The following is a 27,577-nucleotide window of genomic DNA, read 5'->3' on the forward strand; positions in this document are numbered from 1 at the left end:
TTGACTGTTTCGAGAAATTTCAAAATGTGAGGGGTTAGCCTTGCATTTTTATCAAAAATGGGCAAAATTTGACTGTTTCGAGAAATTTCAAAATGTGAGGGGTTAGCCTTGCATTTTTATCAAAAATGGGCAAAATTTGACGTTTCGAGAAATTTTAAAATGTAAGGGGTTAGCCTTGCATTTTTATCAAAATTGGGCAAAATTTGACCTTTTTTTGAAAATCCTAAATATAAGGGGTTAGCCTTGCATTTCCATCAAAAATGGGCAAAATATGCCTTTTTTGGAAAAATCCAAAATGTAAGGGGTTAGCCTTGCATTTCCATCAAAAATGGGCAAAACATGACTTTTTTTGACATTCCAAAATGTAAGGGGTTAGCCTTGGATTTCTAAAAAAAATGGGCAAAATTTGACTGTTTCGAGAAATTTCAAAATGTAAGGGGTTAGCCTTGCATTTTTATCAAAATTGGACAAAATTTGACCTTTTTTTGAAAATCCAAAATATAAGGGGTTAGCCTTGCATTTCCATCAAAAATGGGCAAAATATGCCTTTTTTTGGAAAATCCAAAATGTAAGGGGTTAGCCTTGCATTTCTATCAAAAATGGGCAAAATTTTATTTTTTTGAGAAAATTCAAAATACAAGGGGTTAGCCTTGGATTTCTAAAAAAATGGGCAAAATTTGACTGTTTCGAGAAATTTCAAAATGTAAGGGGTTAGCCTTGCATTTTTATCAAAAATGGGCAAAATTTGACTGTTTCGAGAAATTTCAAAATGTAAGGGGTTAGCCTTGGATTTCTATCAAAAAGGGGCCAAATTTGACTGTTTCGAGAAATTTCAAAATACAAGGGGTTAGCCTTGGATTTCTAAAAAAATGGGCAAAATTTGACTGTTTCGAGAAATTTCAAAATGTAAGGGGTTAGCCTTGCATTTTGATCAAAAATGGGCAAACTTTGACTGTTTCGAGAAATTTCAAAATGAAAGGGGTTAGCCTTGAATTTTTATCAAAAATGGGCAAAATATGACTTTTTTTTGAAAATCCAAAATGTAAGGGGTTAGCCTTGCATTTCTATCAAAAATGGGCAAAATTGAACTTTTTTGGAAAATTCAAAATACAAGGGGTTAGCCTTGCATTTCTATCAAAAATGGGCAAAATTTGACGTTTCGAAAAATTTTAAAATGTAAGGGGTAAGCCTTGCATTTTCATCAAAATTGGACAAAATTTGACTTTTTTTGAAAATCCAAAATATAATGGGTTAGCCTTGCATTTCCTTCAAAAATTGGCAAAATATGACTTTTTTTGGAAAATCCAAAATGTAAGGGGTTAGCCTTGTATTTTTATCAAAAATGGGCTAAATTCTTCTTTTTGGGGGGAAAATTCAAAATGTAAGGGGTAAGCCTTGTATTTCTATCAAAAATGGGCAAAATTTGACGTTTTGAGAAATTACAAAATGTAAGGGGTTAGCCTTGGATTTCTATCAAAAATTGGCAAAATATGACTTTTTCGAGAAATTTCAAAATGTAAGGGGTTAGCCTTGCATTTTCATCAAAAATTGGCAAAATATGTCTTTTTTGGAAAATCCAAATTGTAATTACCTTGTATTTGTATCAAAAATGGGCAAAATATGACTTTTTTTGAAAATCCTATCTGTAAGTGGTTAGCCTTGTATTTCTATCAAAAATGGGCAAAATTTTAATTTTTTGAGAAAATTCAAAATACAAGGGGTTAGCCTTGGATTTCTATCAAAAATGGGCAAAATATGGCTTTTTTTTTAAATCCAAAATGTAAGGGGTTAGCCTTGCATTTCTATGAAAAATGGGCAAAACTTGACGTTCCTACAAATTTCAAAATGTAAGGGGTTAGCCTTGCATTTTTTTCAAAATTGGACAAAGTTTGACTTTTTTTTGAAATTCCAAAATGTAATGGCTTAGCCTTGCATTTCTATCAAAAATGGGCAAAATATGATTTTTTTGAAAATCCAAAATGTAAGTGGTTAGCCCTGTATTTCTATAAAAATCTGCAAAATTTTACTTTTTTGGGAAAATTCAAAATACAAAGGGTGAGCCTTGCATTTCCATCAAAAATGGGCAAAATATGACTTTTTTTGGAAATTCCAAAATGTTAGGGGTAAGCCTTGCATTTTTATTAAAATTTGGCAAAATTTACCTTTTTTGGGAGAATCCAAATTATAAGGGGTTAGCCTTGCATTTCCATCAAAAACGGGCAAAATATGACTTTTTCGAGAAATTCCAAAATATAAAGGGGTTAGCCTTGCATTTTTATCAAAATTGGGCAAAATATGACTTTTTTTTGACATTCCAAAATGAAAGGGGTTAGCCTTGTATTTCTATCAAAAAAGGGCAACATTTTACTTTTTTTGGAAATTCCAAAATGTAAGGGGTTAGCCTTACATTTCTATCAAAAAAGGGCAAAATATTCCTTTTTTGGGAAAATCCAAAATGTAAGGGGTTTGCCTTGCATAAGTGGGCAATATATGAATTTGGGGGGAAATTCCAAAATGTACGTACGTCAGACGTCTTACCACTCGATCACCGAGCTTGCAGGATCGGTTGGCTGGTTCGAATCTTATGCCGCACATTTTACATGCGAAAGACCGTGATCATGTTATTAGAAACCACTGGGTAATATTTAGGTTGTTTGACATATCTACATAAAATGCTTGTATTGTTGTCAATCCTTATTATTCCAATTAAATGTTGGAACTAAAAGGCAACTTAAGAATAATACATGCCTTTATGTGTATAATAGAAAGATTTTCTGCAGTAATATATCTTTTTAATGAAGCTGAAATAAAATTCTCGTTTACAGAAAATGATTCTGGAATAAACTAGCATTCTAATTATCCCATGCGTGGATTTTGCATGCATACATAGAGGGTGACCCTCAAAAAGTGGTTTACGCGGATAATTCCCAAAAAGTATCTAACATAAGTTTTTCATTTTGATGGATCACATTTATTATAGGCCTCTTGTGAATATGAGAAAATCTGTGAAAATGTCACGGACACCAATTCCTGCAAACCAGAGCTGTAACCGGTTATAAAAGTGCGTGTTTTTCAACCAATTTTTCAATACAATTGGCAATCGCTCAACCGGCACTCTGCAATGGGTCTTTTCATTAGCTATGTAAATCACATTGGAACGGGTGAAAAAAACACATTGCCGATTATAATCTGTAGTAACCTCTGGTTTGCATGAATGGATTTTCATCAAATGTTCACTGTGATTATACAGAAGAATACAAACAATCTGCCGAAATGTTGATGTTGGATATTTTTTTTTGGAGAAATTTAAAGATGTCTGCTTGCAATTTTTTTTAGGGTCACCCTGTAGAATATACCAATCTAGAAGATATAAATCGCGGGCGATCATTTGCACTCAAAGGCACCCTTGGTATATAATAAACGTATATCTGTGTAATAGTAGAATAATTATCGGTAGTAAAAACAAAACAAAAGTTTAAAAAATATTTACAATTCTCGATTACAAAACTTTGAAATACAAAATAGGGAACTACGGTATTACAAACGTATTGCTATGTAGGCTATAATAGAAACATTTTCTGCAGTAAAACAAAAGATTTAAAAATATTAAAATGTCTCGATTACCAAAACTTCACAATTCTAAACTGCCTTCTGGTTGTCCTATATATGGATTGAATACATACACAGAATATTCCTGTTAAGTGTAAGCAGATTGAGGGCAACGTTTTGCCATTAAAAGAGAACCATGATATATAAACGTTTCTCTGTTTAAATAATGAAAGGTTTGCGGAAACACCATGAGTGAATAATTTCTCAACTAAGAGAATATATAAGAGGTATAGAACCAGAGTTTATACCTCTGGTTCTTTTCAGAACCATTCTCTTAATTAAGAAATTATTCGCACATGGTGTTTCCGCATACCTTTCATTATTTAGTATCTCCACCATGCAAAGCCTCAAATCTTACGTTTCTCTGTTTACTCGCGATTAAATACAAGTGTAACTTAAAAAAAACCCAAAAATACACAATTCTTAAAAACATTCCGATCATCCCAAATCTAGTTCTAATAAGGGGAAGTAGTGTTTAATAAACGTATCTCTGGGTAAATCATGATCTTCTGCGGTAAATTGAAACACAAATTAAATGAATAAAAATAATAAAATTCTTGATTACAAACTAACCTTTCTGATTTTGCTATATGTGGATTGTACAATTTTGAAGGCCAATCCAATGTCATAATACATAATTATATAATCCAATACATAATCATATGTAAACCGCGGGGCGATTGTTCTCACTAAAAGTACAGTATAACGATCGTATTCCTGTGTATAATAAAACAATTTTCTGCAGTACAACAGCAAGCAAGTGAATTAAAATCATTTAAACATTCTTGATGACAAGAACTCTGGAATACATAATTTGAGTAAGACTAAATGATATGCGGTCCGTCAGAATCTCCGTACTGCTTCCAAAGTTTCAAATTTTTCCGAATTTCCCAAATGAAGATAATGCAGATTTACTCTAAGCCAAACGATAACTAAGACTCAAAAAGACCTGTCTAAAATATTTTCAAAAATATACATAAACGTGCACAAAATAGGTATTTTTCAATTTTCAATTACTAAAAGGATACATCCCAAAGACTAACCAAATTTTAATTCGGAATTGACCAAATTGGAATCCGGTCAATTCATCTTGAAATACCCTTACTGTAACATCGGAGGACCATCATATGAACGTGTCCGCGAATCTTGTGAATTTAAAGCTGAGATTTAAGATGAGAAATTCTACACAAACTATACGTTGTTCGATAGCTTATGAGTAGGCTAACACGCTGGCAAACAGGCAAGCCATAGCCCTAACAGTCCTAAATCCTCCAATTTCAATATGATTTTGCACATCCCTTAGGGAGTTAGGGTTAATACCGAAGACTTTTGAAGCAGTGCAAGATATCAAACATGATGCCACTATATAGTTACCTCTTCGTGTAGCAAATCTATAATAGTAATGCCTGTCATCGCCAGCGATACTTGCTCTCTATTTCGCAGTCAAAAGGTACCTTAACATGAGTATTGGTAAAGTTTTTTAAAAGAATAATCATGAAGCTGGCATTATAATTACAATAATCTGACTTTATTCTTTACCTTACTTTATCTTACCTTATATTAACTGAGCTAATATAAGGCTCATATTTCGTTGGAAGATGATGACACACTTCAGGGAAGCAGACTTGATGAGCTCACTTAGAAAAACCTGACAGTAGAATAGAAAAATGACAGAAGAAATTGTGGTTCAGTAGATGCAGTAAATGGTACAACTTCAGTAAATGCAGTATTAAAATATCTATAAAGAAGAGTTTTTATTCTAACATGCTCTTACCAGTTGGTTGAACGCTTTGAGCTGATAGAGAAAAACCACTTTTAGTGACACTACCATTAGATGTGAACCTCAGCCACATGGCATTGCCGGTTGAGAGCGTAGGAGGCGGGGGACTACTCCCACTCCGACGGAAGACCCTTGTGGAGGAGTCAGTAGAGTCGCGGCCATTTCCAACCTCCAAATAATCAAAGTCACTCTCCGTGTTGAAAAGGTGGAAACTGAGGCGGATTCTCAGGTCTTGTGCTGTTTGGATGATCCATCGGATGTCCAGATTGTCCTGGTAGTGGCTTGGATAAGATGGTGAAGTAATTTCGACTGACTCGTTCGCCAAAAGATTGATGATATTTGGCACTGTGTTAGAACCAACAAAACGCGAATTTAAAAATATTGCTTTTGTTCTTGTATTCAATTTCTTCAAAGTTGCATTTGAAATTGTACATTTGAATACAGTGAATGATAGCTCTTACCTATTTCACATCTCGTGCCAACAATCCCAGCAGGACATTCACAGTTGAAGCCATACCTTCCAATCGGTTGACACGTCCCGTTGTTCAGACAAGAGTTAGATACACAGCCTATAATAAGCACACAAAAAACTCAAATCTTTGAAATTCACGTTAATATCAACGTGCTTATACGACTTGTTACATTAGATAACAGCAAAGTAGCAATTTCCCCAATCAAACGCGTGGATATAAAATAATTCAATAAGTCATGTAAGATTAATCTGCTGTTTAAAAAGATTTTACCCTGGACACTGATAAGGTGTCTTAATTTGCCAAAGAGAATTTCTGATGGAGTCCAAACGTGCAAACACATTGTGAAAGTTTGGAAGATCTTAAGTACATGTATTATCTTCGTTCATTGTTATAACCCATCAGGCCTACAGTAATTCAAGCATAATAGTTACCACACTCTTCGTCACTACCATCGTGGCAGTCGTCATAATAGTCACACCGCCAGACACTGTTGATGCAGACAGAATGCCCACAGTCAAATTCAGCAGCAGAACATGTCAGAGTTTCTAAAAAATAGAAAAGAGATACAAGAAGACAAAAGCCAAAAGTAATGCTTTCGTTCATCATACCAATTACATTCAAGGTCATTCAAGTCATCAAGTCATCGTAAGAAGCATTTTCTGAGTGCAAAAAAAATATTGGAAAAGAAAAATGCTCAGCCTCGCATACGTGTGGATTGAACGCTAGCTACATCAAAGGACAATGCTCCTCTCGTCCCGTAGGGAGAAGAAAATGACAACGAAATCCAGATGGCGCTTCCATTCGAAAGTAGATTCGGAAGTTGACGATATCGCCCTCTCCATGACAGAAAAGTAGACACATCGATAGAGACTCCGTCTCCAACTTTCCAATCGTCGTAGTACTCAGTGGTTAGATCATTGAAATCAACGAGGATCTTCCTGTCTTGGTCTGTCTGGATGATCCAAATGGCTGCATCTTCTCTTGGCAACCTGTCTGGATAACCTGGCGAAGTGACTGCAACTGTCTCGTTTGCCCCGACGAAGATGCTCACTGTTCCGGAAGAAAATGACCATTGTTAGAAAAAACAATTAAAAGTTATGTCAAGCAGGTGTCATTTGATGAGGCAATCAAGACTCTGAGCTGAAGTTGATACGATTATCCTTACCTGATTCACACCTCGTGCCTCCAAACCCAGCAGGACATTCACAATTGAAGCCAGACCTCCCTACTGGTTGACACGTCCCGTTGTTCAGACATGAGTTCAATATACAGCCTAGTTTTAACGACAGAAAAAAAGGTTTTATTCTAGGGACACCAAAAACAGCAATAATAGTACAATGATCATTTGGGACACACAAACGATGATTCTAAATATCCAAAACATTCTCCATTAAATGCCGTCTTAAGGCTGGTTCATATCAATATTCACGCAAAAGCGAAAACGAACGCGATGTTGTGACGTCATGAGGGGAATTCGCGCTGAGAATTCGTAAAAGTTGAACTTATTTCAACTCCGACGAATTTCGCAGCGAATATGTTTCATGATGTCAAATTCGTTTCGCATTCGCATGAAGTATGAACCGGGGTTTAATCTCTAAATTAAGAATGTTATGTTTTTAATACTGATGTGGATTAGCCTACAAATCACTCAATTCCCTTCACTCTGTTCTTACCAGCTGATCCAATGCTTTGAGCTGATAGAGAAAAACCACTTTCGGTAGAATAACCATTAGATGTGAACCTCAGCCACATGGCATTGCCGGTTGAGAGCGTATCAGGCGGGGGACTGCTCCCACTCAGACGGAAGACCCTTGTGAAGTAGTCAGTAGAGTCGCGGCCATTTCCAACCTCCAGATAATCATTGTAACTCTGCGTGTTGAAAGCGTGGAAACTGAGGAGGATTCCCAGGTCCTCCGCTGTTTGGATGATCCATTGGATGTTCAGATTGTTCTGGTAGTTGCTTGGATAGGATGGTGAAGTAATTTCGACTTCCTCGTTCTCCAAAAGATTGATGAGATTTTGCTCTGTGTTAGAACCCCCCGAGAAAATGAAATTTAGAAATAATGGTTTTATACTGTTTAAAACTATTAAATTGTACATTTGAATACAGTGAATGATAGCTCTTACCTGATTCACACCTCGTGCCTCCAAACCCAACAGGACATTCGCAGTAGAAGCCAGACCTCCCTACTGGTTGACACGTACCGTTGTTCAGACATGAGTTCAATATACAGCCTAGTTTTAACGACAGAAAAAGGGGTTTATTATCTAGGGACACCAAAAACAGCAATAATATTACAATGGTTTATATGATCATTTGGGATACAAAAACGATGATTCTAAATATCAAAAACATTCTCCATTAAATGCCGTCTTAAGGCTGGTTCATATCAATATTCGCGCGAAAGCGAAAACGAACGCGATGTTGTGACGTCATGAGGGGAATTCGCGCTGCGAATTCGTAAAAGTTGAACTTATTTCAACTCCGACGAATTTCGCAGCGAATATGTTTCATGACGACAAATTCGTTTCGCATTCGCATGAAGTATGAACCGGGGTTTAATCTCTAAATTAAGAATGTTATGTTTTTAATACTGATGTGGATTAGCATATAAATCACTCAATTCCCTTCACTCTGTTCTTACCAGCTGATCCAATGCTTTGAGCTGATAGAGAAAAACCACTTCTGGTGGAATAACCATTAGATGTGAACCTCAGCCACATAGCATTGCCAGTTGAGAACGTATCAGGCGGGGGACTGCTCCCACTCCGACGGATGACCCTTGTGGAGGAGTCAGTAGAGTCGCGGCCATTTCCAACCTCCAGATAATCATAGTAACTCTGCGTGTTGAAAGCGTGGAAACTGAGGAGGATTCCCAGGTCCTCCGCTGTTTGGATGATCCATTGGATGTTCAGATTGTTTTGGTAGTTGCTTGGATAGGATGGTGAAGTAATTTCGACTGACTCGTTCTCCAAAAGATTGATGAGATTTTGCTCTGTGTTAGATAGAACCCCCCCCGAGAAAATGAAATTGAGAAATAATGGTTTTATACTGTTTAAAACTATTAAATTGTACATTTGAATACAGTGAATGATAGCTCTTACCTATTTCACACCTCGTGCCTCCAAACCCAGCAGGACATTCACAGTTGAAGCCATACCTTCCAATTGGTTGACACGTCCCGTTGTTCAGGCAAGAGTTTAACACACAGCCTGTAATCACAACAAAAAATACTCATGATGTTAATGCCAACGTGTACAGCAATTTCTGCAAGCCTGGTTTGCATTAAATAAAAGAATATCAACATTTTGTTACGTTTAATCAACTTGTCACGGTTCTTTTTAAACTGACTGTCGTTTTTCGCATCACAAATTTAGGCCAAAGTTCTACAACACTTTGAAAAGAAGCAATTTTTAGGTTTGTTTACATTTTCTGGCAGTATTTATATGCATTGCGACAATTTGTCCAACCGTGGTATGGAAAAGTTGTTTCTGAACCGCAGCTCTTAGCTGAATCGTTTCAAAACTTACCACACAGTTCCTCGTCGATTGCATCGATACAATCGTCTTGGTGATCACATCGCGAATGACCGTCGATACAAACGTAATCCCCACAGTCAAACTCATCGGCGGTACACGGCTGAAATGCTGAATATTAAGAAACAAAAATACCCCAAAAGTGCATTACTTAATTGCAGCCACCTCTCCTAATTGACTATGGTCCGATATCAATTAAAGTTGAATTTTAGTGACACACAGACATCAGACAGACAGAGAGACACCATTACTGACACCCAGACAGACAGACAGACAGACAGACAGACATCAGACAGCGTAGGATCCATTAATATATTTCAGAGAGATATACTTGCAACGTAACATCATTTCTTTTAAAACGTATTAAGCGTCTCCAATCGGTAAGCACTTTGTTACAGCGACAAATGCAGTACGAGTGCGTATGTATCAATTATGATCACCCAGTTTGATTTATCTACGGAAAAATGTAAAGTTTTGGATGTGAGCTAAAAAGGTCGCATGCGTTTCTCAGGTAATAAAAATATCAAAAGCCGCATTTGTGGCCCCACCCAGGAAATGCTCGTACAAGAAATGATGTTATGTTAGATGTATCTCTCTGAAATATTGTTTAAGATAATAATCTGTTGCCCATGTGAAGCCCAGTAATGGTTACCTATACCAGTACTGTTCCCTATTTTAAGCCTAAAATGCTAGCATGTACCTGTAGCGATTGTGTGTCTGATGAAATCAATGTATTTGGAGACTCTCGTGAAAACGCCCGGAGTGGTTGCACCGCACTCTAAACCCGTACTTGTAATACCAACCAACTTCCAACGTCCATTTGTCCCACGACAGATCAAAGGACCTCCACTGTCGCCCTAGAGCAGACAAAATAATAAGCAGTAGAACAAACTTTGGACTAGATCTTTTAGAATGACTCCTGTTTGATTTTTCCAAACGTCGACGCTTTTGTTTTTACCCAATGATATGCCAGTGGCCTGGAATGTACCAATGTAAGGCCATTGGAATTGACCAAAAAGGAGTTGTCTTATATTATTGGCATTTTCTCAGCAACCAAATGTGCTGTTTTATGATTTTTTTGAAAGAAAAAACTCCCAGCTGTAATTTGCGATCCAACACATAAAAATTCACTAATCACGTTTTTGAAGAAAAAAAAAAGGGCAAATGTTTCAGGGTAACATTTTATGGGGTCACAAGTATATTGAGCTTCTGCACGTTATTTCCAGTACTAGGTACCAATGCAAGGCTATTACTTACGCGACATGTTTCATTCGTTGAATCTGCATCTCCAGCGCAAATTTGATCGGATGTGAGGGAGGCCCCTGAACTGGCGAGATGGCTGTACATACTTTTGCACTGCTCCCAGGATACCAGCGGCACCCGTGCCTCTTTTAACACTGGAGAAACACTGTCTATTAAACCGACAAAAATGGATCAAGTACTTTGGTAATTTGGTTTATCGAATAGGGAATTTGGCCAGCCGAGAGTCATAGCTGGACTTTCACTGAAACAGACTTCCGGTACCACTGAACTTTTCATAGAAGGTTTCTTTTGGAACTGAAGTAGAATGCCATGTATTAATAGAAAGTTGATAAACAGGTGTTAATAATGCAACTAAAGTGTATGACAGTAATCAAGTTAAACATTTCGTTGTACTATCACATTTTATGGGAGACGTGTTTACACATCCTTTAATTAGATATTCTGTTGGATTTCATGTCTTCCATACCGAAAACCGAAGTCCGTCCCCATCCCACTGCATGGCATGTGTCGTAGATGTCAGCTTCGTCGTCCCCAGTTTCCAAGCAAGCTGGTTGGATGGTGTCAGTGTATCTGACAGGTGTGGCCAGCTTCACAAGTGCAATATCGTTGTGGAACCTCAGGTTATTGTATCCAGGATGAATGAAAAACTGTGCAATGCGATAGGCGTGCGGGTAATCGGACGGAGTATCCAACAGTGAACTGCCAAACACTAACTGATGGTTTTGGCTGCGAAAAGAACATTTCAAAAACAGCAAACTTCCCAGTGGACATCTCATTATTGCTTAACCTTTATTGCTCGCTTAAAACAAGACATAAAGCATCTGTATTGGACCCAAAATAAGCTTGCTTCAACATGAATTTTTCTGACATCTTTTGCATATGACAACACGTAACCATTTTATTGTTGAATACTCATAGCCAGTGGTGTATGGGGGGGGGGGCACGATGTACTTACAAGAGCTTAACATACGTGTTTATATTAAGAAATTAAGAATTAAGAAAGGTTTGCGGAAACACCATGTGCGAATAATTTCTCAACTAAGAGAATGGTTCTGAAAAGAACCAGAGGTATAAACTCGACTGCTGGGGTCCCCGTTAGCAACAATTAGCACTTGCATAACAAGGAAACTTGTCAGAATCATTGACATAATCTACATGTCGGCATGAATTTGGTGCATTCTTTACTCACCCACAGTGCGCCGCAGTGACTGCCCAACGAGGGCTAATTAACGTGGCAGCACACACGTGACGTCCGTCTGAAAGTCGATATGAACCAATCCAGGGCCAGTTGGCGATGTGTGACGGGGCGCCACCGATGATACGACTGAAAGGATTGCGAGAAGGCGAGGCAGCTGGACGACGTCCACAGTCTCCTGTCTGCACAATATCTGCATACGATGAATATTCAGTATATATATTTGGCAATCACCATTCCCCCCCCCCACGAAAAAACCGGGCCTATACCTTGAAAAAGAAGATGTCTTTGCGTCAAAATGTGAATAGAAGTTTTGGCTTTCTAGTTTCGATTTTGGTAGACATGCCCGAGTTACATCGCAATGAACAAAATGGAGGAAAGAAAAGTGCTCAGTGCCGATGTTTTGACTATGACGCCATTTTAAGACACACTTTTCCAGGCAATGGTCTATGTATGTGTGGAGATTGATGTCAACATTCTTTGAATTAAGATGTGTCATGTTGTACATCAAAAGTAAAAGAGAAAGGCTCAAAATTAGGTTACTTCTCTGTTTGTATACAAGCAACATTATCCACAAAGTATCAGGGATGATCGGACCATTATCTATATGCATCTTGATGACGTCATCATGACGTCATTTGAGCTTACCTTCTTCGTCATAGAGACAACCATCTGAGGTGGACAACACACCCTGGTCAGGATACACATCGCAGTGTAAAGGAGTGGAGTCGGTGTCCAGACCGACACATTCTAACGCCCTGGAACACAGTGATGCGCAGACTCTACGTTGAGAACCAAACCGAGGACACTCCGGGAAGAACGCCATACACAGAGCAAGTCTCTCACTATCGGTGCAGTTGGTCGTGAGTTGAGGCAGATATTCGTTGATTGAGTTGTTGGCCGCGAAGTCATTCGGGAAGTAGGTTGTATTATAAGGCAGGATGGCAAGGCATTCATCACTGTCGATTTCTACGCAGTAAGCTAAGTGGAAAATAAACAAAAATATTGAAGGGCTTCAGGTCACGTTATTGATCTAAAGGATTACAAAACTTTTCACGGTCTTCATGCTAAATAAATTTTTATTCTTAAGAGTCGTATGATTACTTTTGACTTCATGCAGCAAAAGGCGTTCCTCTTTTGTCCTGTATTACTATTTCACCGTAACTCAGTAGAGTCTAAACATATAAAATGTGAGACGTAAGGCATTCGACAGTCTTTTCTTACCCTCATTACAGTTAACTCCTTCATCAGAATAATCCAGACACTCAGCGGTTCCATTGCACTCTACATCGGCTGAACTCACGCAGATAGTATTACGGCACTGGTACTCATATACACCACACTCTATGAAATGACAAACTTGGATTTAGCAACTAGATGTGGCCCAGTGTCAGCTGTGAAAACGTGGCACAGTTTTATTTTTCAACAGTTTGAGACTTAATCTAACCAAACATCGATGAATATAAAGGCAGTGAGATATTCGAATTCTCTGGGAACAAAAAAAAATACTTAATTGACACTGTTGGGAACGTAAATACGCTTTCTAATTACGATAATAGAATAGTGCACAAAAATCTCACCACATCCCCTTTCATCATCGCCATTTGGACACTTAAGGACGCCATCGCATGTCTCAGATTCATCAAAGTCGTAACCGAACGCCTCACACTCAAAGACAGCTGGATGTTGTCATAGACAGGAGATCAAGCAAATTGTATAAACCACCTCAGTCGCGGATCAAGATTTTTTGAAGAAGGGTGGCTGCATGTGCTGCAGTCTAAGTTTTGTTTAAATTGCGGTCGGGGTGGACGAAATAATGCAGTTTTTCCAGAAAAAAACTAAAAGGCTTTTAGCAATGAATCATGAGTAGGAATATTTAGTGATTATGTCATTCAGGAAACTTGGGATTTTGTCAATCATGTAAACTTGCACTGGTCAGTTGATAAAGGGCTGATTAGTAAACCCAAACCACATACAATGATCCGACCTTCGACTACATTTATCATCATCATTTACAACCTCCAGAAATGGCTATTGACTTAGAATACAAAATTAAGCTGTGCAAAGTTCATCTCACTGTGTGAATTCAAAACTCGCAGACAAGCATTTGAAGGATGATGATACATGATGAATTTTACTTACATTAGGTACGAAAAAGTACAAGCTTAGCGGTAGGCCTCTACCTATGTAGTATTTACGATAACCAAATTATAGTGCTTTAAACTGACTGGTAGGCCTTCCTAAAGTACCAAACCGGATACCATCTGATGGCTGCAAACCAGGTACAATGACAAACCTCCTTCTGATGTATGTTTAAGAATATTTCCTTTTATTAATGATTCCAATAATTTACCTCTCTCGCAGAATCTTCCTTCGAAGCCTGGCGAACATCGGCAATTAAAGTAGTCGTAATAGCTTGGCACACACGTCCCATTGTGTTGGCAGGAGATGAAATCGCAACCTACGACAAATTAAGAAAACAATTACAAGACAAGGCAAGGGCACCTCATTCTAGAGCGCACATTTGTGATTTCAAATGGATATAAATTTCGTAGAATAAACTGAAGTGGTACTACCTGAAATGAAAAATCGACTTTTGCCGTTCGAATGGAGCCGTGACTTATTGCCTACACATGTATGCTGGAAGTACTTGAAACAAGCGGCGCCTGACTTATAAACATGTGGTACGGAAACTTCATCACATACACCTATGGTACCAGGTGCTCTCAGTGTGCGTCACACGTGACAGCTAGTGAAATAGGTAACCAGTCTAATTCGTCAGTGAATATCAATCAGTGAGATAGATAGCTTAACCAGCTTTATTTACAAGTGCGTGACAGCTAGTGAAATAGGTAACCAGTCTAATTCGTCAGTGAATATCAATCAGTGAGATAGATAGCTTAACCAGCTTTATTTACAAGTGAAGATAAAATAGTGAGATGCACCTGAACTAGATTACTCACAGTGAGAGATTAAAACATGTTCATTAAATGACAGCAAGTGATTGAGTGAGTTAGTCAATCAGTGAGCCAGTCAGGTGCAATGAAGACTATAGGCTGGCCCGCCCTGTGGGAGTAGTAGAACAAGATTCTTAATGCGAACTTAATGTTCCAGAGAATGTGCTTCGAACTGTCAGTACAATGAATCGGTTCGTTACTCGAGTACTTATAACTACATGCATTCCAAGATTTTTAATAAATTCAAATACAAGGTTCGAGACTCGAGAATCAGGACTCGAGTAAGCGCTGCACTGATTGAATACTTACCACAGGTCTCCTCGTCACGACCATCGATGCAGTCTGCTTGACGATCACAAAGCAGATCAGAGCTGAGACACACTGAATGCCCACAGTCAAACTCAGCAGCAGAGCAAGTCAGACTTTCTGTAAAGAGCCATGAATATTTAAACATGTGTTAGTTGACTGTTAAGCTTGTTGCAGAATAGTGATGTACACAACGTATATGGAGAAACTCTAGAGCATTGTGCGGTCTCTGGTTTCAAGGCCTCTTTTTGCTTCATGCGGACAATTTCACGATGAAAGTTTGTTTGATTAGGCCTACATCAGTTTTTACACAAGTAAAGACTTCCAATTTGGTTTACCTGTTGGTGGAACACTGGATACAAGAAAGGAAAACCCTTCTCTTGTTTGATAAGAAGAAGACGAAAATGAAATCCAGATGGCGCTTCCATTTGAAAGTAGATTCGGTAGTTGACGATATAGATATATCCTTCCCCATAACAGAAAAGTAAACTCATCGATAACGACTCCATCTCCAACTTTCCAGTAGTCGGGGTGTTCAGTGGTTAGATCATTGAAATCAACAAGGATCTTCCTGTCTTGGTCTGTCTGGATGATCCAAATGGCTGCATCTAATTCTCTTGGAAACCTGTCTGGATAACCTGGTGAAATGACTTCAACTGTCTCGTTTGCCCCGACGAAGATACTCACTGTTCCGGAAGAAAATGACCATTGTTAGAAAAAATCAAATAAAAGTTATGTCTAGCAGGTGTCATTTGATGAGGCAATTAAGACTCTGAGCTGAAGTTGATACGATTATCCTTACCTGATTCACACCTCGTGCCTCCAAACCCAGCAGGACATTCGCAGTAGAAGTCAGACCTCCCTACTGGTTGACACGTCCCGTTGTTCAGACATGAGTTCAATATACAGCCTAGTTTTAACGACAGGAAAAAGGGGTTTATTCTAGGGACACCAAAAACAGTAATAATATTGCAATGGTTTATATGATCATTTGGGATACAAAAACGATGATTCTAAATATCCAAAACATTCCCCATTAAATGCCGTCTTAAGGTTGGCCGGTTCATATTCGCGCGAAAGCGATAACGAACGCGATGTTGTGACGTCATGAGGGGAATTCGCGCTGCGAATTCGTAAAAGTTGAACTAATTTCAACTCCGACGAATTTCGCAGCGAATATGTTTCATGAAGTCAAATTCGTTTCGCATTCGCATGAAGTATGAACCGGGGTTTAATCTCTAAATTAAGAATGTTATGTTTTACTGGTGTGGATTAGCCTATAAATCACTCAATTCCCTTCACTCTGTTCTTACCAGCTGATCCAATGCTTCGAGCTGATAGAGAAAAACCTCTTCTGGTGAAATAACCATCAGATGTGAACCTCAGCCACATGGCATTGCCGGTTGAGAGCGTATCAGGCGGGGGACTGCTCCCACTCCGACGGAAGACCCTTGTGGAGGAGTCAGTAGAGTCGCGGCCATTTCCAACCTCCAGATAATCATTGTAACTCTGCGTGTTGAAATCGTGGAAACTGAGGAAGATTCCCAGGTCCTCCGCTGTTTGGATGATCCATTGGACGTCCAGATTGTTCTGGTAGTTGCTTGGATAGGATGGTGAAGTAATTTCGACTTCCTCGTTCTCCAAAAGATTGATAAGATCTGCCTCTGTGTTAGAACCCCCAAGAAAATGAAATTTAGAAATAACTTTTTCTAAATACTGTTTAAAACTATTAAATTATATATTTGAATACAGTGAATGATAGCTCTTACCTATTTCACACCTCGTGCCAACAAACCCATCAGGACATTCACAGTTGAAACCATACCTTCCAATCGGTTGACACGTCCCGTTGTTCAGACAAGAGTTTAACACACAGCCTGTAATCACAACAAAAATACTCATGATGTTAATGCCAACGTGTACAGCAATTTCTGCAAGTCTGGTTTGCATTAAATAAAAGAATATCAACATTTTGTTACGTTTAATCAACTTGTCACGGTTCTTTTTAAACTGACTGTCGTTATTCGCATCTAAAAGTTAGGCCAAGTTTCCACAATAATTTGAAAAGAAGCAGTTTTTAGGTCTGTAATTTACCTTTTTTTGCAGCATTATATTTATATTCATGGCGACAATTCGTCCAACCAGTGGTATGGAAAAGTTGTTTCTGAACCGCAGCTCTTAGCTGAATCGTTTCAAAACTTACCACACAGTTCCTCGTCGATTGCATTGATACAATCGTCTTGGTGATCACATCGCGAATGACCGTCGATACAAACGTCATCCCCACAGTCACCTAACTGAGTGAAACGTATTCCTTTTCTGATTGAGTTTAGCTCTGTATCCAGAAAAGACTGTGAAAACTCTTTTCCCCACTTATTCTAGGATTTTGAAAAGTATTAGTGGGAAGTAAGTTGGTAAAATACAGTTTAGCATTCAGGTGCTGCGGACATGCACAATTACCTGAAGTTGGTGGATCAAAGGGTGAATATGTTGGTATAGCAGTTGGAGGCAAATTTGTTGGAGAAGTTGGTGAGCAGGCATTTGGTGGATCGGTTGATGCAGCAGTGGATGGACCACTTGATGCTGCAGTCGGTCGTTGAGTTGCTGCTGCAGTTGGTGGTTGAGTTGCTGCAGCAGCTGGTGGACCGGTTGATGCTGCATTTGGTGAATGTACAGTTGATGCTTCAGTTGGTGGATGAGTTGCTGCTGCAGTTGGTGGTTGAGTTGCTGCTGCAGTTGGTGGTTGAGTTGCTGTAGCAGCTGGTGGACCGTTTGATGCTGCAGTAGGTGGATTAGTTGCCGGGTCTGCTGGTTGAGGTGGTGATGGCGGTTCGATGTTTGCTTTAAAGAAAAAGTGTTGATATGTGATATTAATCTTCACAATACCTTTGGTTTTCGGATTTAAAGCCGATGCCAGGCTTTATGCGAGGTCCGACCTCGCTGGACTAGTGCTTGTGATTGACAGCACACGTAATACTGGATAGCTCAGGCACTTACATCCTATGTCTGGTATGGGGAAGGAACATTCAAAATTCTCACCTCCATTGATGATGACAGTGACGAATTTGAGGCCATTGCAGCAGCCTGGTTGACTGGTAAACTCTTCGATCAGGTTCTTGACCTCATCCACAAACACGTCCAGGACCTTGTTCAAGTCTGAGGGTTTCTCAGTGGAGTGGATGAGTGCTCGTTTAAAGCGACTGAACACCTTGGCGACGACACTTCCATTACTGCATCGAAAATGGAAAATGTGTAGAAAGTGTTGAACTTTAAAACGTAGAGATTTGATCACTTCAACGTAAGTGGAGGGTCGGCATACCTTTTGAACATATTTCATGCTAGTACAGTAGATGAAAAACATCATAATAACGTACGTATTACTATGTATCATTATTTTATGAAAATAATATGCACAATCATTCGTTCCTTGTGGGGGAGACCTACAATTATGGGTCTATAATTTTAGTTCTTTTAACGAGCTTAGGGTAACAAAATATGGAAAACTATTATGAAGTTTCTTTTTTGGGAAAAGCCGGTTCTTAAAAGAATATAATATATATAATCGACGTTACGGTCGGTATGCTTTGATAAAGCTATCTTATTTGAATTCATTGCTAACAATACCACTTTGGGAAACGCTTATATTTGAGAAAAAAAAAAGAACTGGGAAAATATTCAGCTGGCAAATGAAAGTTTAATGATATTATTTCTTGAATATATCACCAATTTCAATGAACAGCGCCCTCAAGCACTTGGGAAAGTTTTCACTCAACTCACCTGAAGCCGCGAACTTCCGACCCATCATACACGCTGCTCATATCGCTGTTCATGAACATGTTGTCAATCTGTAAATCAATTTTTTGTTCAGCAAACAAAAGGCTAAGAGAACTTTGATTGTTATACCACTGTCTTGAATACTGTATTTTCATTGGCCTAGAACGATCACCTGTTAAGTTTATAAAAAGTCATGGCACACTCCCTGTGGGATATCACATACGTGATATCCATTGATCTCCATTAGTAAGACTTACAAATTGAGATCAATGGTGATATCCCAGTGTGCTATGACTTTGTACGTACGGTACCATCGGTGTGAAACGCTTGTATCGTTGGTACCCACGCAATTTTCACCATGCATGTTTTCACGCATGCGTGGGAGCAGCGAACTAGCAGACGATCAGCTGTTTCGAGCACGCGACATGCATGTGAGTTGACGTTCGATTGTCATGATTTTTGTGTTTACTGCTGTTTGTTTCGTGATTTTTACATCAAAAGCCAAAGAATCCACGCCTAGGGTGCTTTGCACCCTGGGGTATTCAAAACGTCATATCCCACATCACAGCAGTCAACAATTATTAACTGATGTAAGTATGGGCGTCGCCAGGATTTTTTCTAGAGGGGGGCAAAACATATTTTTCCCAAAGAAATTCTTGTATTTTTGAACAAATTCTCGATTTCTCAGTTTTAGACGGGGGAAGGGACATTTATGCCCCCCCCCCACTCATTAAATTTACACCACTATGACTTCGCGCCTCTTTTTCTGTTCTTTTTTTCTCTTTTTGTTCTTCCTTTTTTTCTTTTTTTTTCTTTTCCAGGGGGTGGGGGGCAAGCGCCCCCCCTTGCCCCCCCCCCCCTCGCGACGCCCATGGATGTGATACATTCAAGCCGCCATGCTTGATCCATTGACTATACGTCGGAAAACAAATGGCACATTATAATATAATTGAGAATTATTGCATGATAACTGCCATTAAACTACCACAGTCACCTTCAGGTTTGTTTCTATGTTGTTGGAAAAGTTTTGACCAGGCATACGGATCCTATGGGGTCTGACAGTTTTCCGGGTCAAAATGACATTCTCCGGGTCAAACGACACTTTTTCGGTACAAAAGGACACTTTTCGGGTGAAAATGACACATTTCCGGGTGAAAATGACACTTTTCCGGGTAAAAATTACACTTTTCCGGGTGAAAATGACACTTTTCCGGGTCAAAAGGACACTTTCCGGGTCAAAATTGTCCTTTTCCTGGTCAAAATGGCACTTTTCCAGTTCAAAATGACACTTCTATCTTGAGTATTTTTTTCGGATTATTTTAACCTGGAAATTGTCCTTCTGACCCGGTAACTGTTATTTCGACCTGGGAAAGTGACAGGCTCTATATAGGATCCAGATTTCGGGTCAAATTTGACCCGGGGCTTTTTAGATTGCTCTTACCGTACTCAAAACCATGTTTTCAAGTTCCTTATACTTGGTGGAATTTGGGTCGTTGTACTCGTCCTTAAATTTCTGTTGAATCGTCATTGAATAGTCCAGTTCAACTGGGCCTGTCCAAAAAGACAAGTAAGAAAAATGCAATTGGGTAATAAAAAAAGTCACTCTTCTTGATCTCTATTTTATTGTTAATTCCTGAAAGAGGACGGGGGCAGGTGAATAACATGCTCCGATTTAGTTTTAATTAGGGTTCCGATTGTCCACCTACTTATGCCATCTGCGTGTCCAGCAGTGAGCGAGCAACCATGGCAAGGATGTATTTAATTAATGAATAAAACATTGATGCACTATGAAGCAGGGTCCAACTCGAACTTTTCACAAGTCAGCCGGGCTACTGAAACTAGCCGGCAAGTTTGTTCTCTTATATAGTGTCTCATAAACAACAATGTGCATACATGTAAAACGTGTTTCATGAGGTAATCTTGGCAGTGTTTTTAATAAACAGATCTTATAATTTAACCCTAAACAGTTAATGAAATTAAACACAAATATTGATACAGGTTTGGTTGCTGAATTTAATGATTTATTTCTTCCTGTCCTTCATCTTTGCCGTAGCCCAATAATTGTTCACTCGCCAGCCGGGCTACTTAAGGAATGATAGTTTCACTAGCCCGCCGCTGTTTTGACTAGTATTTAGCCAGCGGGCTACCGCTTAAGTCGAACCCTGTTTCCACAATTGTTTTCACAATAGCAAATTAAGGGAAAACATTGAAATATTTTTTTCATTTTGTATCATTGTCATTATTTCGACAACTAAGGTTTTCATTAATGAAGTAATGGAAATTGAAGTGAAACTTACCAGACAAGGGTGTTTCCTGTGTCACACCATCAGAGACTGAAGTGTGTCCTGCTGTATTATATAAATTGAACGAATGATCGACTATTAGGTATGAAACTGGATATCTTTACATAGTAAAATTTATGTAAGCTTTATCGCTTGGTAAAGTTAAAGAATTCCGATCCTTTGCATGTTAACTTGAACTTGACGTGTGTTTTGAATATATTTCACACAACCAAAGTTTTAAAACCGTTAGAATCACGCTCCTTAGAAATTCGGCGTAAAAATAGTCATGCTTTCAGAAAAAGAAAATCACATCTCTATGCTCAAATAATGTACATTTCCGATACCTCAGGTTTATGTTTTTTTGGGCGATTCAGAATCCAGACAAGGATTTCGGATTGAACCTCCAAACAAATAACAAAATCCCCTGCCTGTGAAAGGGGCGGGGGGGGGGGGCTAGGCGAAGTTTCGTTTGGTTTGTCTAAAAAAGAGGAAATATAATTGGTTTAAAAACTCTTTCAGAATGTTTTTGAAAGACAAGTCTTTCTTGAAATAACGAACAATTTCCACATTTTTCCAGAAAACTGTGCTCAGATCACCCAAATTTGGCTATGATCAGGTGAGTCCAAGTTTATTGTTCTTGAGCAAAATGTGACCACGTTTCTTAAAGCTCAGCATCAGGTAAAGCCTTAAATTCAGATTAATCTTTACGCATTAATACCCATGGGCGTCGCCAGGATTTTTTTATCCGGGGGGGGGGGCAAAGCAAATTTTCCCCAAAATTCCTTAACTTTTGTCTTCAAATTCTCAATTTATCATTTTTGTAGTCAAATGTAGTCAAATTTACAGAAACCTAAAAATAAAAACCTAACACAAAGGTAACATTATCTACAACATGATCACAGAAAAAGAACAAACTGTTTTAAACATGGCACCAAATAGTTGTATGCATTAAATCGTCGTACCTGTGAAATAAAGGCCAAGAAAGATTCCCAGCCCAATAGCTAGCAGGATCAGGACAATGACGACATGCATGGACACCGTAGAACTCCTCTTTTTCTCTTCAAGCTCGGGTTTATCCTGATGAAGTCGTAACAATTTAGTACAAAAAGTGTAAATGTTTCTCTGTCCCACGTCTCCTTTTCCTCAACATATTAGCAATGACTGACTTTGGCTGAGGTTAAATATGGAGAAACAATTGAGTCAGGACACTTTGTTCTATCCCACTCCCGATAACAATGGATCGTTTCTTGTTTGTTCATAAGCCCCGCCCACATACGCACGCAGCACCTTCACATGTCAGTGCAAGTGTGTGGAATTTTGGATGCGCAGTCACGCGGCTGTGATTGGTCAAATACATTATGGAGGCGGGTCTGTTAAGGAGAATACACGAGAAAGTGTGGATTCGTAATTCGTAAATTAAGAATCCACACTTGCGAGTGTATTCTTCGACTTAAACCATTGTGTCAAAAACGTATTGTCATTAACAGTCCAGTGAGCGGAGATGAAAAGACTTGCATATCTCGTGTCGAGTCGTGGCCATTAGGGTAATTTACAAGGGAGTTTTCGAGGCTTTATACGTAATCGAGCATTGTGGCGTGTTGAGCATGTGCATCGCCAGTTTGCCAACCCCGTAGCATACAACCATATAGCAAGTCATTTTGTGTGTAGGTTCCTTACGTCAACATGGATAGTTCAGACAACGATTTCTTTCTGACTCAAAGTAGTTTTGATGCATTAGTTAAATTCGGAAGGAAGGTTTTCATGCAGCTTCCTATTAATGCTCATTATGGAGAACAATTGTCCGACATGTTCAAAGTGTGGATTCGTAATTCCGAATCCACACTTTACTAAAGATTCTTCGTTCCGAATCCACACTTTGCGACCAGCGTTCTGAAACGTACCTCCTGTCACTTTGAGAGTCAAATAGATATTCCTTGGCAAGTTTATTGTGGCGGAAAGTGAGTGTGAGCTTAGAGCCAGTCTATTTGTCACGTCATACGTGTGACCCTTGACAGAGCACCAACGTCGCCATTATTCCAACGCCTTATAGGTCCGACGCCTCATAAGTCCGAAATTTCGGACTTCCGGGGCGTCGGACTTATGAGGCATAAAATGTATTTATTCCGCCTTATAGGTCCGACGCCTCATAAGTCCGACGTTGGAAAAATGAGGCGTTTAATTTTGTCGGACCTATGATGCGTCGGACTTATGGGCCTTTATTTGGTTAGGGGATGCGATTTTGCCAGACTTATGAGGCGTCGGACCTATTATGAGGCGTTGGACTTATGAGCAGACCCCGAAATGAAAACACCCACGCGCCACGACCCAGATTCCGAAACTGGCGCCTGACGGTAAAGTTTATTTTGAAACACGTTTGCCTTCCGCCCCAACCCTAGTCCATTGTTACTTCCTCCTCCCCCGCATTTGTAAAGAAAGCGCAACGAGTGGTTTGCACGACTGCTTTTTCCGCCTCAAAAATACCTGCGGTACTTGATGAGTGCCCCAGGTGATTTTCTGATGGACTTAAATAGGTTAGGTCAACTGCCTTAATATTCATTCAAGCCGTGTCGGTGTTTTTTTTTTCAGTCAATCCAGATTTTTTTTTATTACAGGCGAGGGAATGAGACAATAGACACGTACTGCAGAACCCGCTGAAAAGCTCATTGTGTTCCCAGGTGCACCGGAATCTGTACTTTCGGTCCTATTGTCTACTTTGAACGCCTCATTCAAGGTCTGTAGACCACAGGAAGGAGCCTGCTGAAACTTGGCTTACAATAATATTCTTTTCAATCAGATCCACTGGCCTTATATGGCCATGTGCCCAGAACGTTCGGCCATCAATCAAAACGTAGGCAAAGCCCGTTCACCAATAAATATCTGACATGTTTCAACTTTGGTGCTTGCGCTGGGGAATGATGTATGAAATCAATAAAAACAAAAATTAAAACAAGTCGACGTCTGCAGAGATTAAATTTCTGCATGATATTACTCCCCATTAAAATGGTTATACGCTTCTTAAGGCCAAAAAAAAGTCTTCGGTTTCTGGTATGGAGCTTGCCCCAAAAATGGTGCAGCGACGCGGCTTTTTTTCTTACTTGTTTTTTTCTTCAAATGTCGGCTGACGACTGCAAATGGTGCCCGACTAAATTTAGTGCAAAATGTATGGGAATCCAGAGAGGCCACATAAAGCTTGTACTCGATCGTAAACCCATCTAAAAACATGTCAAAATTGTGCAGCAGCAGGATTCCAGTCAAACCAGTGAATTTGGCGGTTTTGAGACATCATCTATCTTACACTGAAAAAAAACTTATTTAATTTTGCCGACGCGCATGGCTAGGCGACGCGCGCACAGACCAGAAACCAGAGCCTTTTTTGTAAGCCTAATAATAATAATAAAAATAACTATAATAATAAATAAATCCATAAATAAATTGTCTGTGTGCTCTCTTTTAAAGATTTTGAGGAATCTCGTTGCTTAAAAAGGGGAAAATGCATAAAGAACAAAATCCTATAAATAGTGTTTGTTTTATCAGTTTTAATTATATACAGAATAAAATAGTGTGCGACCTTATACTATACTATCATTTTAACATCAGCCCATCATTTCTTTGTTTTTCTTTGTCCAAAGGTTCGATAGTCCGTAGGACTCATTAGTCCGAAAATAAAATAATGTTAAACTCTCTAGAGGTCAAGGCGTTTGTTGAATTACAAACGTAGAGTGATTGGGCCGACAACTATTTCATTAGGCACCACCCAGTTAAGATGTGAATAATTTAATGTCAGAACAAAGAATCACGAAAATTTAACCTTTTCAGTACAACATTTCCAGTACAAGCAAAAGAGTGATTTTTTTTCTTTTACAAAAAGTTTTCTTCCAAGTTATATCTGCAGGGGGATTTCATCCATCGGGCGTTTTACCATTCAACAGAATAAAAAAAAAAACCGGTTACGTTTCGATAGTCCGAAGTACCATTGGTCCGAAGTCCCATTGGTCCGAAGTCCCATTGGTCCGAAACATAGTACTTCCAAGTTCCACTTGTTCAGGTTGACTGACCCTAACACTATATACTCTAACCCTAACCCTATGGGGCGTCGGACCAATGGGACTTCGGACCAATGGGACTTCGGACCAATAGTACTTCGGACCAATGGAACTTCGCACCAATGGTACTTCGGACCAATGGGACGTCGGATAACAATGGAACGTATAGAGCAATGGACCGTCGGACCAACGGGACTTCGGACCAATTGGACGTCAGACAAATTGGACGTCGGACCAATGGGACGTCGGACCAATGGGACGTCGGACCAATGGACGTCGGACCGATGGGCCGTCGGACAAATGGGACGTCGGACCAATGGGACGTCGGACCAATGGGACTTCGGACCAATGGTACTTCTGACTATAAAGACGTCCCCAAAAACATATCGTTGATTTTTACAGAAACTGTTTGTGGGATCCCTGAGTAAAGGGATCAAATGTTCCACAGACGCCTTTCCTTTTCACAGATGTAAATGTCAATGTAAACCCAGTAGCGGCTTTGCTGTACCGGTAACGACATGGTACGATGACTCAGATGGGGTACAAAAGCGACCCTGGAGCTCTGTTGACACAATCGCATTCCTCAGTAAAGTTTGTAAAGCACTCGATTCGAGTGGACATTTACACCCGCAGAGTGAGTTGGGGACCAGCCGTTTTAATAAAAAACCTCTTTCAATTGAACACAGGGTGAATCAAAAAGAAAGTCACTGAATCAGAACAATTTTGTTTTTTTAAGTATGTGGCTGGCTCCATTTCATAAAAAAACACAGCCATATTTAAGTACATGTTATATTGACTAGTAACTGTAGACATTTCACGTAATTTGCATAGATGACTTTTTCTTCATATTTAAAACACAAACTCTGACATCAAGGAAATGATATTTCAGTCTTGATTAAAATGATGAAAATATCATTCGTACATGTATTTGAATGCTTGCGTGTAATGTGTAATTCTCACTCAGCTCAATAGCTTCCAACAAACGAATGGACTAACGGAGAGACAACTCATGATGATTTGTGGAGCTGCTATCCCGCAGCAAAAAAGAAAAGAAACAGATTTCTTTTACCCAAGTGACCCCATGATGAACTTTGACCTAGTTTAATCATGTGACATGTTGGGGCTGCTGTGTCCAAAGGGTCTATTGGGTAAACCAGAAAGCACTCAGAGAGCGCAAACCTCCACCAAGGCTAATCAATTCCCCGCCATAATCGTTAGTACACCAAAAAGAAATACTCCCATATCCACTCGACTTCCATATTTTATTGCACATTTCAAATGTCATCAGGATTGCTCATATTCTGAATTTATCCAAACTTAGCAATGTTGGCCGCTTTCTGCTAATCTGTCCTGGTATGTTGTTTAAGCCGTAATACGCCGTGGAATGCGGTCTGTGGGCCGTGCTGCTGCTACCGGACAAAGGCCGCTGTGCAGTCATGCGTGAGCGGGTAAAGTGAGGCGTAATAATCCCGGCGTCAAGGGGTTAATGTGGAGTTTAAAGTAAAGTTGTGGAATCAGGCCATATCTCCCAAACCCAGATCCAGATCACTTCTAAAATATAATCAATTTGAACTTATACCAAGAACTATCCCTAAAAAAATATTCATGCAAAATCCGTCCATTACTTTTTGTGTTATCTTGTTGACAAACCAACCAACCAACCAACAAACAAACAAACAGACCAACGCCGATGAAAACATAACCGCCTTGGCAAAGAAAATAAAGTGCATTTTCATGGACCTCTTCATGCTATGTGGTTGCTATGAATAAGCTGAATTCAGTGTAATTCGAATCAGAATAGGAGGCGACTTACCATATTTCCTACTGGGTTCTGAGATAATAGCCCTTTGAACGAGTTTTATGATTTATTGTGATGCTGTCAGTAGTAAAAAACTGTTATTTTGTTTAACGTAATAAACAGCGCTAAATTACTAAAACTGCACAGTTCGGCTTGCATTTGAAATCAATCTCATCAATCTCATCAATTCATGACCTCCACAATTCCGAGTTCATTCTTGGAGTTTATCATTGACATCAGCTTAAGCTTAAGTATCTCTATTTACCACACAGACTGATTTTTAGCCGAGTTCTGTTTTGTAAGTATTGAGTTTTGGTTTAAATCTTCCTATTCATAGGTCTTACCACACCAACACCATGAAGAGCAACACTCAGTAGCAAATTTTAACATAAAACCCAATGAGTAAAACTCGTTCATAAATTAATAATACTGATCAAATTTGATGGCATCTCTTGATTGCCTCAAACCAACCAAAATATTCCTTCATAGGACTGCGGCTATCAATATTTTAGGGAAGTTTTTGCACAAACTTCAGTTTGTGCATCATGCTGCCACAATTG

The 27,577-nt window shown here is 39.2% G+C and overlaps 1 protein-coding gene across 4 annotated transcripts; it reads right to left on the reverse strand.

The window, feature by feature from the left end:
- Positions 1–4,863: 4,863 nt before the first annotated feature.
- Positions 4,864–22,407, reverse strand: LOC119724889. 4 transcript variants are annotated; one of them, XM_038196188.1, is made up of 30 exons: positions 22,139–22,407; positions 21,192–21,239; positions 20,336–20,445; positions 18,898–18,965; positions 18,160–18,350; positions 17,581–17,961; positions 16,890–16,997; positions 16,434–16,784; positions 15,923–16,030; positions 15,459–15,806; positions 15,124–15,240; positions 14,211–14,318; positions 13,438–13,536; positions 13,082–13,201; positions 12,506–12,838; positions 11,852–12,050; positions 11,129–11,388; positions 10,657–10,811; positions 10,100–10,256; positions 9,394–9,510; positions 8,968–9,075; positions 8,508–8,858; positions 7,990–8,097; positions 7,536–7,886; positions 7,028–7,135; positions 6,571–6,912; positions 6,294–6,407; positions 5,851–5,958; positions 5,384–5,734; positions 4,864–5,257 (listed from the first exon to the last, which is right to left on the reverse strand). In XM_038196188.1, exons 1-30 carry the CDS (start codon positions 22,206–22,208, stop codon positions 5,244–5,246), a joined length of 5,403 nt encoding a protein of 1,800 aa, XP_038052116.1. In that variant the 5' UTR covers positions 22,209–22,407; the 3' UTR covers positions 4,864–5,243. The 4 variants fall into 4 exon arrangements, with proteins under 4 accessions (XP_038052116.1, XP_038052115.1, XP_038052118.1 ...); XM_038196187.1 differs by having other exon boundaries at positions 21,192–21,242; positions 22,139–22,406; XM_038196190.1 differs by lacking the exons at positions 7,990–8,097; positions 8,508–8,858 and having other exon boundaries at positions 21,192–21,242; positions 22,139–22,406.
- Between the last annotated feature and the right edge of the window lie 5,170 nt (positions 22,408–27,577).

Source organism: Patiria miniata, unplaced genomic scaffold, assembly GCF_015706575.1.
Source record: "Patiria miniata isolate m_02_andy unplaced genomic scaffold, ASM1570657v1 HiC_scaffold_18, whole genome shotgun sequence".
NCBI classification, from domain to species: domain Eukaryota; kingdom Metazoa; phylum Echinodermata; class Asteroidea; order Valvatida; family Asterinidae; genus Patiria; species Patiria miniata.

Excerpts from the sequence above, each read along its gene's own strand:
- LOC119724889 (XM_038196187.1), bottom strand. The coding sequence starts at position 22,208 with ATGCATGTCGTCATTGTCCTGATCCTGCTAGCTATTGGGCTGGGAATC. Across the intron at positions 9,076-9,393 it reads AATCGACGAGGAACTGTGTG|GCTGTGTGTTAAACTCTTGC; the intron begins GTAAGTTTTGAA and ends TTGTGATTACAG. Across the intron at positions 8,859-8,967 it reads AGGCACGAGGTGTGAAATAG|AGCAAAATCTCATCAATCTT; the intron begins GTAAGAGCTATC and ends TATCTAACACAG.